Source organism: Sceloporus occidentalis, unplaced genomic scaffold, assembly GCF_023333645.1.
Source record: "Sceloporus occidentalis isolate IW3139 unplaced genomic scaffold, rSceOcc1.0.p SCAF_4, whole genome shotgun sequence".
Lineage (NCBI taxonomy): Eukaryota > Metazoa > Chordata > Lepidosauria > Squamata > Phrynosomatidae > Sceloporus > Sceloporus occidentalis.
In genome coordinates, this window is record NW_028316984.1 from 69,279,325 (window position 1) to 69,293,158 (window position 13,834).

At 39.3% G+C, this 13,834-nt stretch overlaps 1 protein-coding gene across 6 annotated transcripts in view; it reads left to right on the forward strand.

Annotated features, from left to right (window-relative positions):
- SEMA5B (semaphorin 5B) overlaps nt 1–13,834 on the forward strand; it is a 537,498-nt gene that overhangs the window by 392,771 nt on the left and 130,893 nt on the right. For all 6 annotated transcript variants that reach the window (XM_089520263.1, XM_089520262.1, XM_089520265.1 and 3 more), the window contains 2 exons: nt 7,143–7,241; nt 10,453–10,666. In XM_089520263.1, coding sequence (XP_089376389.1) covers nt 7,143–7,241; nt 10,453–10,666 — 313 coding nt within the window. The remainder of the gene's footprint in view (nt 1–7,142; nt 7,242–10,452; nt 10,667–13,834) is intronic.

Sequence of the window (13,834 nt, forward strand, 5' to 3'; positions counted from 1 at the left end):
TTCTCCAATAAAGGAAGTCATAATCTTCTATGACTCCGAAGACAAAGATCTTATCACATACAGGGCAAATGTGGTCGAAACGTCATCCAAACATTGCGGAAGCATCAGGGTCTGATCATGCTTCTAAAGTGTGCTTCTAAAGTGTAATTGAAGCTTCCCACTATGGAATTGTCATGGAATCATTAGTGGGGAAGTGATTTTCTGAATAACAGGATATCCTGTTATTCAGAAAATGGCTCCTCCTGGCTTCCCCGTGAACGATTCCATGATGGTGCTACTGCAACATTTGGATGACGTTTCAATCACGTTTTGCCCTGCGTGTGATAAGGCCCAAGCGTTCAAATTCCCATTCAGCCATGGAAACCCACTGGCTAACCTTGGGCAAATCATGCTCTCTCAGACTCAGAGCACAGCAAAGACAACCCTCTTCTGAACAAATCTTGCCAAGAAAACCCCAGTAGGTTCAATTTAAGGTACTATAAGTCAGAAATGACATGAAGGTGTACAACAGCAGCAGCAGCAGCAGCAACAACAACAACCATGTGGTTCTGTAGTCTCTTTCTAGTCTGACGCCCATTCATTGTACCATTTTACTTATCCAGTTCCCTATTATGTGGTCAGCTTTGTGTTCTTACTCTATTTATCTGTTCTTCACTTTTTTGGATATAAGTTACAACTTGTTCATACCTATCCATCCTGCAGCCTCTTCTTCAGATATTAGTTTATAACTTCCACATAATCTCTGGGTGAAGCTGGTGAAAATGTGAGGTGGAACAGAATATTGCCTGTATACTGGTGTCATTTCATCCCAAACCTCCAATTTATTTCACCCAGTATGGAGAATAAAGAATTTGGTGCCCTCAAGGTAATAGTTCAGAAATCAGAGAGAAACTATGGTTAAAGATAACAAAAAGTGATTGAAAGATCCAAGAGGTACTCTTTTTTTTTTTTTTTGTCCCTTTTGTGGTGCAAGTCCAAGACAAGCAAAGTTATTTCTGTACTCAGACTAGGCTGAAACTGGATTAGAATGATTTAAATGCTCAGGCTCATCCAAGATTACCTGGAGCTGAAAAGCCACCACATGTTCCAGCACCTTGTCCAGAAATTGCATATTTGACACAGGGTAGTAATTATTTGAAACCATTGGGTCTAAACTACATTACTCAAAGAGTAATCCTCACTATTGCCTCATTCAGGCAATTGGCAACCACATCTTCCTTCCAAGAGGAATTAACCAGATCTGAAGTCCAGATATCTATACCAGTCCAGGTTGGTAATCACAATCCACTGGAGAAGAGTCCAGTGAAAAGTGACAGGTCTCAGTCCTCAGTCCCTTTTTGCTCACTAGTGACATGTGTTAGCTTTGATGCCACTACCATTGCCTCTGAGACATCCTCTGCCAGTGTCACAGTGTGCCATCCAGTAGTAGTTACCCACATTTAGTCTGGCTCCTCAGCAAAAGCCTGTCTGACATGGGATACCCTACCAGCAGCACTGCTGCCATCATCATAGCCTCTTACATCACAGGATCATGCAATCACATCACTATGGAAAAGTAATCCCATTGGTGAGTCCTCTTTTAATCAGATTGTCATCTTAGCTCCTTGCATGCAATTGACTCTCCTTCTGAGTTGACCTCCTGTGATATATTCAAGTGGAACACCACACTCAACTTTATCTTAAACATGCTTTTATATATTTGTTGCTTAGTTTGTGATTTTAAATATTTTTCATCTGTGGCTCAAACCTTGTTTGTTTGCAAGGTTTTTAGTTGCTATGTGCTCTTGGGAGGAAGGGAGCAGTTAGAGTGAATGTCCTGCTTCTCCCATCCACCCATCTCTATCCCAAGTCCCTTCTTTCTCTTCCTTCCATGTGGCTCTCTGGCCTTTCCAGTTCATCTGGCTGGTCACCATCCTGAATATGAAAAGTAAGATGTTTTAAACAATATCTTTTGTCTTGCTGCACTAAGAGACTTCCTTTGATTTTTTGACTTGGGAAGATGTCATAGAATCATAGAATCATAGAGTTGGAAGAGACCACAAGGGCCATCCAGTCCAATCCCCTGCCATGCAGGAAATCAAAATCAAAGCATCCCCGACAGATGGCCATCCAGCCTCTGTTTAAAGACCTCCAAGGAAGGAGACTCTATCACCTTCCGAGGAAGTGCATTCCACTGCCGAACAGCCCTTACTGTCAGGAAGTTCCTCCTAATGTTCAGGTGGAATCTCTTTTCCTGTAGCTTGCATCCATTGTTCCGGGTCCTGTTCTCTGGAGCAGCAGAAAACAAGCTGGCTCCCTCCTCAACATGATATCCTTTCAAATATTTAAACAGGGCTATCATATCACCTCTTAACCTTCTCTTCTCCAGGCTAAACATCCCCAGCTCCCTAAGTCGTTTCTCATAGGGCATGGTTTCCAGACCTTTCACCATTTTAGTCACTCTAAGCTTGGGGGGGAAACCCCAACCATCTGTTCGAGACAAGACAGACAGTGGATCAGGTTTTGAGTCATGTAGAAGTGCCTTTTCCAAATGGCTGAACTCCCTTCCTTTCCTTATTCACCGTGGAATGCAGTGCTAGTCCTCTCTGTCTTCCTTAAAAATGGCTTATAAACTTTTGCAATAAAGAGTCTCACAGACATTAAAAACAAACAAGAGACAGAAAATCATTAGTAAATCCTGTTTGGTATCTTCTGCACGCCAAGAGAAGACAGCTTGGCTGGGACACTGGGCAAAACTGATTAATGAAATTGTTTGTCTAAAGAAATAAATATAAATATCCGAGAGCATGTTAATAACAGTGTTTTGCAGCTTGCAAGGTGTTCAAAGAAAATTAGGACAGACGGCAGCAAATGCATTAAAATAGTTTCTCTGTGCTCCTGAATTAAATTTCTTTGAAAAGGCAGAGTGGGGGTCTGTTTTCCTCCCATTTCCAACTAAGTCTATAAGCAGTATTGTTTTCTTAAGTTTTTATTGTAGTCAGTTTCACTGGGTGTAACTGACCTGCAACAAAACATAGGTCACTGAGAAGCATATAAAAACAAGTACCTGACTTGTTAAACTTTAGTAGGGTAAAGATTGTTGTTTTTGTTTACAATGGGAGACCCATTAGTTTCCAGGTATTGTTGCACTGTAGCTCTCATAATCTCTCATCCTTGGCTATGCTGTCTAGGGATGATGAGAGTTACAATCCAACAACATCTGGAGGGCCAAACCTTTCCTACCCTTCTTGTAACTAAGTGGACATTTATTTATTCAGTTACATTCCCCTTTCCCAATCTGTACTTTCTTAGGGATTTTCTTTATTACTAAATCTGTATTATTATTATTATTATTATTATTATTATTATAGCACTATATTTTTTTAAAAATCAGATACAGTACTGTCAGTATTACGTTGCCTATCACTCTTTCTCACATTAAAGAGCATGATTCATTGGTTTGACTAGGATGCATTTTGCATTGTGATACAGAGGCTCTGTACAGTATGGTAAAACGATTGAGACATTTTAAAAACCAAAAACCAGCAGCAAGTTCTTGTAATTGTAAAGAACAAGTATCTAATAAATTGATATTGCTTGAGGGCAAGGAACATGCAGACCTTCGAGAGCTTTCAGTGTTGTTTCTAGTATCCTGAAAATGTACCTCTCCTCAGAACTTATGTAAAATGAGGGAATACAAAAAGAGGTTCTTGTGGAAGTGGTAATTATTTAGGGGTGTTGCACAAGGCTCCACGATATGAGCTGATACAGCTTGACTTGACTTTTTTGTATGCATGAAGTGATATACCTGTTTTATGAGTGTGAACCTGTGTGCACTTACAACACTTCATCATCAATTGAAATGGAGATCTATTGAAATGTAAATGTAGAGATCCTATACTAAAGATGCCATATTTCAGTCTCTGAAAAAGCTTGAGGCATGGCTTAGACTTGGAAGCTAGAACCTTGATAATAACTCATATCTCTTATCCGTTAGTATTTTGTGTATATTATGTATTACCTAATACAAAATACAACCACAAATCCTGCTTTTGCATGCGTAGTGCAACCAACAGTGTTTCTTTTGAGCCTTCTACCCAAACAACACACATGGGGACTGGGTATACTGAGAATCGTTCTATGTGATATGATTTGCAAGGGACATTGGGTCCTAAACGCACTAAAGGAACCAGATCCTGCCTGTTCTTGGAAGCCAAGCAGGGTCAGCTGTGGTTAGTACTTGGATGGGAGACTGCCACTTAATACCAGGTGCTGTAGACTATATTTCTGGGGAAGAAATTGGCAAACCACCTCTGAGTATTTCTTGCCTAAGTAATCCTTATGGGGTTGTTGTAAATCAACAGGTAACATGAAGACACACATACATTGGGCAGTATAAATCAAATTTACCTAATTTTTGGCATTTAAGTCAGGTATCAGTCATTACATGTGCAAGCATTAGCCTGCTGGACCACTGCAGTTGCAAACACATAGGCCATGGACTCAAGCCATGCATTGGCCAAGACTCTGATAAAATCATATGAATGGAAGCAAGTCTGTGGTAAATGTTACCTAGCATGGGTCAGTTTTTCTTATATACCAAGTAACACGATGAAAGGAGGCCCCTGAGTTCCTTATCATGCAGAGATAATAAAATTGCTGCTGCTGCTGTACACCTTCAAATTATTTCCAGTTTATGGTGACCTTATCACAGGGTTTTTTTGGACAAGATTTGTTTGCAGGTTCAGGGTTGCCTTTGCCTTCTTCTGAGGCTAAGTATGACTTGTCCAAGATCACCCAGGGTTTTCATATGTGATCTGGGATTGGAACTCTAGTTTCCAGAGATGTAATCCTATGCTCAAACAAACTCTTAAAACTTCAGGTTTGAGAATTCTAGTTTTACAATATCCTCAAGTGTTGTACAATATATCTAAGTTATTTGAATGTACTATGTGAGCATGTCAGGGTACTATCTGAGCAAGTTAGGGCCATCCTAAACCTTTTTTGGCCCTATAAGTTTGTTGGCTTACATGGCTTACAGTAAAGTCGGAGGAAAGTCCACTGGAGAATAAGATTGCAAGAATTCAGCTCCAGGCACATAGGTTTTTGTTTTTCAAGCTCCATCTGATAGACCCATGTACAATAACCCACAGTTTATCTATTTCTGAAAGATAATGTGCTCAGTTGCCAAATCTGAAGCCTTGCTCTAGGCTAAAGGGAATTTAAAATCTGATCCTTGTGTATCTGATCAAGACGTAATGGAACTGAGAAATAAGGCGTATGAAGTATCTCCAAGGAACATGATGCTGTTGACATGCACATTGTGAGTGTTCCCAAGGCCTTTTATGGCAGTTCAGATCTGTTCAACCATTTCTCTTAGGATCCTTGATTAAAAAAACAGCAGCAGCAAGGGCATATTGGTACCTTGTTTGCAGAGAGCTTTGCTGAGATGATTTCAGTATCATAAATAAAAGGAAAGAATGTTGTCTTATGACTCAGGAATTGTTTTTCCTTCCATCCATTATGGTTTGGGATACTTACATTGTTGCAATGTGAAAATTAGATCTTTTGGGAAATGTCAAGCATCGTGACATTTTTTGTGGTAGGGAGATGGAAACTAGGGTTTTGGTCAGAAGAAGGAGATGGGTCTTCAGCTGCAGGCTACAATTCTATTACACAGTTCTAGTCTCCAAAGAATGAAGAGAAAATGCAATTTAAATAAACAAAGATATTTCTGCATGTGTTTAGCAAATTATTTTTTCAACTATGATTGAGATTCATTTTTTCTAAAGTAATCACATAAACCTACAGTGCTTTATAAATAAAGTTTAATAATAATAATAATAATAATAATAATCTGAAATACACAACCAGTAGTTTTTCCAAGCTGTAGTATATTTGGGTATGATTTCTGTTTTTTACCTAGAACCGCAAGCTATGGCTGCAATCAGATTTCTACCAATGGTGAGCAGGAGAGGCTAGAAGACAGCATATGAATGCACAATTTTACTGATTGTGAAGAACAATATCCACACCAAAGTTGGCTCTGCTGTTATTGATAGGGTGGACAAGAATCCTGTTGGGCTGACTATAGGAGCATTACTCACCATGTCCCTTTGGGTAGCAGTTGAAGCATCACTGTTCTGCATGTTGCTTAAATTTTACTGATTTATCAAATTCTAGTTTCTCAGTAGTGAAACAGACAATTGAAGAAAATGATTGATCTTCATGAATGAGATATGCTGATTTTTTTTTGCAGGTGATTGTATGTTATTATGCCACACTTTGCCAATAATCTAATTTAGTTTTATAAAACATATCACACATGGGCTGTGAGTTTTTACACTTTCCAGGATCACTTAGAGCTGAATAGCAAACTCCTCAGCTAAGACTTCTGGTTTATCTTTATCTTTATCTTCGTCTACACAGCATCTAGACTGTTTCCACTTTAGCCTCACTGCTGTGCTCATTGTAATGTCTTGGCTCCTTTTCCCTCAGTTGGTGGATAATGTCCCTTAGGAAAGAACATAATTTATGTGATGCCCCCATGAACTTGCCACTACTGCCATTTAAAGTAAACCTTCTCCAAGGCTGGATACTATTTTGCAATTAGAGTGACCAGAGTTTTTTTTTTTTTTTTTAGAGTGATTAGTAATGGTGGTTAATAATAATAGCAGTGGTAATTTTGTTCTGTTCTGTGCTCCATTTAATTTGAGGATTGGAGGACTTTCAGGTTACTTGTCTTTTCCACAAAAGCAGATACTCAAAATCCTAGGAATCTCTCTTCCACTTCTGTGATATTACTAGTTGTCACTATTGGCATAAAGCTCCAGTTTGAGAAATACAGCACTGTGTATCATCACTAAATATGCTATGCCTTGATTCCATTAGTGTTCAGTAACATTAAAGGCAGATTTTTAGAGAAGGGGTGGGAATTATGTGGTTCTCAAGATGTTGGATGCATCACCCATCACCAGACTTCTGAATTAGAATTACCACTGCCTATGTCTTCTGGGGCTTGGTTATGTTTACTCAGTAAGGAGTATTTGCTAAACATTTGGCATCCAAATCATGATCTAGAATTAAGTCCCAAGGAGTATCAACACATGCTAAACTGACATTGTTCATCATTATTTAAAGTGTCTTTTCTATCTCTGCTTCAGGAGGAATGCCAGAACTACATTCGTGTTCTGATTGTTTATGGAAAGAAAATTTTCACTTGTGGCACCAATGCATTTTCACCAGTGTGTTCCAGCAGACAGGTAAATTGTACTTCTCCTCTTTCAGTATGAGTGAGAGGGCAATATAAATGAATTGTAAGAAAACAAATTGTTTATTATAAATGGCCAGCTTTCATGTTCATCAGAGCAGAGATGAAATAGCAAAGGCAAATAATAGAAAATTAGTATTATTCTAAAAGAACACTGAAAGAAGCCTAGCTATATAGTAGAAGATATTACAGGAGAAACAGCAGCTAGAAGATACATGGTATGTTACATTGCCAAGCTAGTTAAATGCAGTAATACATCAAAAGAAGTTATCTTTTAGAAAATGATGCATAAATGATGACATTATTAAGTACAAAACTTAATTGTGTGGATGTCTAGGTGTTGGCCATGAACAGATATGCCTTTGCAGAGCTTGGGTAAGTGTGCCAGCTACACATGTTCTTGGCCATGATGATACACATCTTAGCTAAATCATACCTGGTTTAAGCTAATGTGCCATAAATAGAGCTGCATCAGTGACCAAAACCCACATTATATGATAATGGCTACTACATATAAGAAGCATGTGGTTCTCTGGCTTCCAATTTATTCCTGGCTTCCTTTCAAAAGCTGACATGAAGATGTTAAACCATTTGAACTGTTGTTCCAGATTCTCTTATAGCAATCTGCCCACCTATTAGACTTTCAAGAGAGACCCTTCTATATCAGAGTACTCTTGCATATTTAGGACCAGAGAGAGGACCCTATCAGTGCCTATGTCAAAGCTTGCTCACTCCATCCCTCCCTAATGCTTTTTTTTTTTTTGGTCAGGTCATTCAAACCTGGGTTTAAAATTCATGTTATATCTTCAAAATATTGACAATAGTCTTTGTTTCTTAACTTTTTCAAATTGGAAGATCAGAACTTGATCAGAACATTAAGGAGTTTGACTGAGTGGAGGACACACTGGGGTTGTTGTAGTAATGTGGAACTGCAGTTGTAACTTGGAAGGAAAAACAGGAAGTGGGAAAAGAAGAGAGAATAAAGGGGTGTCAGGATCTGAGTCCCTCAGATTTCTTGCCATAGTTTATCGATATATGCTTTGCCTGTTTGTAGTATCTTAATGCTGAATTTAATTAGTTTTATAGTATTTAAATAATATTTATTGATTAGCCCGTGGACCGTCTCAATTTTCCCGTGGGCCATCTCAAATTTAATTAAACACGGAATGATGCGATGTATTGTCACAAATTATTGGTGGTGTTGGCTGTTGACATTTCTTCAGATAGTTAATGAGCAGATGCAAAAACCTTTTGCCCCCAAATTCCCTATAGGGGCAGTAGGGAACTTTTCACCATGTTTTAGGGCCCCTTGGCCCATTTTATGGCCATGTAAGGCCCTTTTTCACTTGCAGTTTACTTCCTCTTTTTCTTTAAAAAACGCCTTCAAATGGATCTAAAATGGCCTGGGACACATGGCAAAAATGCCTCCATGCTCCTTAATTTTTGACCCCTTGTGGGCCACAGAAATTGCTCTGGGGACTGCATGTGGCCCTTTGTCCACCACTGGCCTACAGCTTGAGGTCATAAGGGACTTTTTGGAGAAAAGAACAACATTATTTTGTAGAGATAGCATTTATCATTTTATAAAGATCATAAATATGGTATGTTTAGACCAGAACTTTACAAGTTCTTTTTTTACTACAGGCCTTGCATTCAGTAAATTTAGCATTATCCAGGGCTACCACAGTATCAGCTGGGGCTTGGTTCCAGGAACACTCTTGAAAAACAGTCTGTGCATGGTCAAGTTCCATTAAATACAGCAGAATAATAAAATGATGTCCCCTATATAAAATGGCAAAATCAAGTTTGCTTTTTGGAATTTATATATTTTTAAAATGTTTTCAAACCATGGATGGATGAATCTGTGCATAAAGAATCCATGGATATGGAGGGACAGCTGGAGTTTACTGTATATACCCATGTATAAGCAGGATGTATATAGGATTTTGGGAAGGGGGGGTCAAATGCAGATGCACGTGTACACCACAGGCACATGCACCATTCATTATATTGATGGAAGGGAGATTCCAGAGCCCATGGACCCCCCCCCCCAACTTGGCTATGTCCCTGGATTAAGTCTAGAAATTGTAGTTAAAAAAATGACCCAAAAACCATGCATCAATGTATCCATGGGTCAATGTATATAAATATATTAGTACATGTAAGTATCTATGTAAGTATCTAAGTGCTGTACTTTAACTCATATGGAATCATTCTATTCTCTGAGTAGAGTAATAAAAATTGAGAGCTTAGTCCTGAAGGCACCTAAAACAAGCACTGACTCCCTTCTACTCTCTCATCCATTCATCCTTTACGGCAGCGCTTCCCAACCTGATTAGTTGGGAGGCCAGGAAGGGGCGGGACTTTTGGTTGCCTACAAGCCCCAGTGGGCTTTGTGGCTGGATATTCCGCCCCCTCCTGGGCTCCCAATCAATTAGGGAAGCCCCCAGGGGAGAAGGGGTGCAACTTCCAGCCACAAAGGCTGCTGGGGCTTGCAGTTCTGTCACCTTCTCCTTGCGGTTGCCTGGCAGCCATGGGGAAAAGAGGAGGAGGTAGCCCCTGTCCCTTTCTCCCCGCGGGTGCCTGGCAGCCACGGGAAGAAATGGGGGAGGAGGCAGCCCCACCCGGTCCCTTTCTCCCCATGGGCACCTGGCGGCCATGGGATAAAATAAAGGAGGAGGCAGCCCCGCCCTGTCCCTTTCTCCCCACGGGCGCCTGGTGGCCGCGGGAATAAAGACAAGAGGAGGCAGCCCTGCCCCCATCCCCTTCTCCCTGCGGGTGCCTGTGCCAGCACCAGCACCCACAGGGAGAAGGGGCAGGCAGGGGGGACTCCCAGCCTGGTGACTGCCGAGAAAAGATTGCGTGACCCCCAGGTTGGGAACTCCTGCTTTACTGTGAGCACAAACAGTTATGACTGCCAGAATTTTATAAGTTCTTTGGCATTGTTTCCCTTTGCTTCATCCTTTACATCCTTTGTTACCTGCCTCTATCTTTTACCTGCAATTTATCCACAGACCATATCAAAATCCATAATTTTGCCTCTAAAGCCTGCCCTCCATTTATACATGAGGTTGACTTATAGTCGAGTGTATATGATAATGTACAGTGTGGGGGATTGTACAAAAACACTAGCACATAAGTTGGCCAATGTTATATCTATCAAGTTGTTGTCATTACAACTTCCAACTCTTTTTTGATTACAGGTAGGAAATATTAGCAAAATAATTGAGAAAATAAATGGGGTAGCACGTTGCCCTTATGATCCTCGGCACAACTCGACAGCTGTGATCACATCACAAGGAGAACTCTATGCTGCAACTGTCATTGATTTCTCAGGACGGGATCCAGCTATTTACCGCAGCCTTGGAAATGTCCCACCTCTAAGAACAGCACAGTACAACTCCAAGTGGCTTAATGGTGAGAACTTGTTGTGAATTAAAAAGCATTAAGACAATCTGGACTGTCTTGGGAAATCGTATCATTTTCTTTTATCTCCTTACAGTCTGGATAGTATATATGTGAGAAAGGAACTTACTCCCAGTGATAACCTGGAAACACTGGCACAGATAATGTAGACCAGGATTCGGATTAATAAAATACCTGAAAAGTGGATTGATACAATACCTGTCCCTTATCTCCCTTCCCCTTCAGAACTGTGACATATTAGTCAGATTCAATCAAGAATAACATTCATACTACTCTTTCCTTTATGTCCTTTATTGCTTATATCTCCTTCTGATCACATTAATTATTGCAGCATCCCAGCAGTTCTTTCCACCCACATTTGTTCCAGTTTTCTGTAATACAGAGATGCATTACCACAGGCTTCAGCACTAGAGAACTGGAGGGTATATTTTGAGGCATTGGCAGTTTTGACCTGTGGAATTATTATTGCACTCTCCCTGTAGGAAACTACACCTTCCAAAATTCCTTTTGTTCCCAGGGGGATCTTAGAGGGATAGGAGACTCCTCCCTTGGACACGTTGGTACCTCTTGATCCAATTTCAGTAATAAAGTGTCAACCTGAGATTAGGATTGTTAATCTGGTATCTGTACAAGCTTTTGTTTTGGAATTCACATTACATCCAAGCACAGCTGAAGATCCTGTGTACAGCTATCATTTAATTAAAATTCTTAGATAACAACACTTACTGAATGGCCATAATTTCCCCCCCTGTTGATTCTTTAATAGAATATGTAGACTTGGAATCAAATAACTAATGACACCATGGCCTTATATAAACTGTCCTCTTACTTGTTTCAATTTATAATTAGCAACCACTGCCACCACCATGCCCTGGCTACCCTACTGATCCTTCAGATTAATGAGGTTATACCATGCTTCAGTTTACTGAGAAAAAAACTACTCGAGTTTTGAATATGGATGTTTACTTTTTGAGAAATTTGACAAAAACTCGTTTTAGTATCTTTCACTGAAGGTGCATCTACACTGTAGAAATAATGCAGTTTAACGCCACTTTAAGTGCTGTAGCTCCATCCTATGGAACTCTGATATATGTAGTTTTACAAGGTCTTTAGCTTCACTGCCAGAGTGCTGTGCTTCCCAAAATTTCAGGATTCTGTAGGATGGAGCCATGGCAGTTAGACTGGTGTCAAACTGCATTACTTCTATAATGCAGATGCACCTTAAAAATTGAAAATAAATGCATGGTTTTTATGGCCATGAGACATATAACACCAGCCAACAGTGAAGTGTATGTCTGGAACATTCAATCTATTTCTGCTTATCTCATGCCATTTTGTTATTTGGATTTAGGGATTTTTTAAAAGTTAAAATACATATGAATTAGCAGTACACACACACCAATAGATATAGTTAAAATAGCTAAAATATATTAAAAATAGATTACAACATTAAATGCTATTTTTATTTTGAAGTCATTGTACTTATAGTACACTTCTGTACATTAACAAACTAAAGTGCCCTCAAATGCTGTACTATTCAGAATTAGTTAATTTAATTTAAACTTTACCTTTGAACTTAATCTACTTATTTTTTTAAAATTTTGTTTCATTTCATTAAATTTTATTTCTATATTTCATTAAATTGTATTTCTTTATTTAAGACTTAAGATTAAATTAAATGTATTAAATTCATTGTTATGAAATGAACATTAATTATTTAATCACTTTCTAAAATTAACTTTGGAATTTTTAATTTGATCATACTCACTTGTGGTGATATAGTAGCAGGACAGCATCAGTGGTGTGAGAAACAGCTTGAAGTTGGAAGAAGTTGGAAGCAGCTGGAAATCTGTGGTTGCTGGAGGATCATAGATGTCTAGTATGTCTCCCCAAGAAGTGGTTACTGATGTCTAGAAGAATCAGAAACTTTTTTCCCTTTCTTAAATTGCAAGTTTTGCTAGTTTAACAAAGCCATGTGTCTGGTTCCAAAACTCAAAATCCTCAAAAGGGTTCCCCAAAAGGTGGTTGTGTGTGTGTGTGTATGTGTAATTTGCAATTCAATAACAACAATGAACAAACAACAGATGGGATACAATCATGAGTAGAAATTCATTACTGAAAGGCTAAATAGAAGATGACATTGTTCATAATAAATAGTCTGGTGTTAGACTGAAACTAGATCGTATGTCGTTTTCTTGGCAAGATGTGTTCAGAGATGGTTTGCCTTTACCTTCCCCTGAGACTGGAGAAGGTGACTTGCCCAAGGTCAACCAGGTGGTTTACATGGCTCAGCTGGGATTCAAACCCTAGTCTTCAAAGTCATAGTCCAATGCTCAAATCACTACTCCACACTGGTTCTACTGTTAACTACAGTTAACATATTCTAGGAGGGAGAACCAGACCAATTTTTTCACTGATCTGTAGACATTCATGTGCTATGTCACAATTTCTCTACAGGGAGTGAGTCCAATGTTCACCCACCAATCATGTTCACCCACCAATCAGCATTAACTTGCCTTCTTTCCAGTTCTTATCAAATATTTTGTGGGCATTCACCAAACATAATGAAATATTTTATGGTGTGTGTGTGTGTGTGCGCGCACGCGCCTTCAAGGTGCCTGTCAACTTATAGTGGCCCCACAAATTTTATAGGATTGTCTTAAGCAAGGAAGACTCAGAGATGGTTTTGCCAATTCCTTCCTCTGAAATATAGCCTGTAGTACCTGGTATTCGTTGGTTGTTTCCCATCCAAGTACTTATCAAGGCTGACCCTGCTTAACTTCCAAGATCAGATGGCATCTGATTTAAGCAATTTGTTATTGCCAATAAACAAAGAGAGTAATAGATTTTTTTGTTTTGTGATGGCTGTAATTTGATCAAGTATTTGAGACCAGACTTTGGACACTCAGACAGTCTAGCCACATGTGTAAATAAGTACTTCCCCACCAACATGTGGGTGGAACTATTCACTCTTCTGGTTAGCCTGACTGAAATAAGATACCACTTAAAATTCTCTTTTAGGACATTTCCTTATTCTATTTTCAGTTCTCCATATAGCATTTTACGGCTGATGGTTGATGATAGCTTTTTTCTTTTTCTTTCTTTGTGTGTGTGTGGGGGTGCAAAAACACTTTGGGGGCCATAGATGTACAGTAGGCT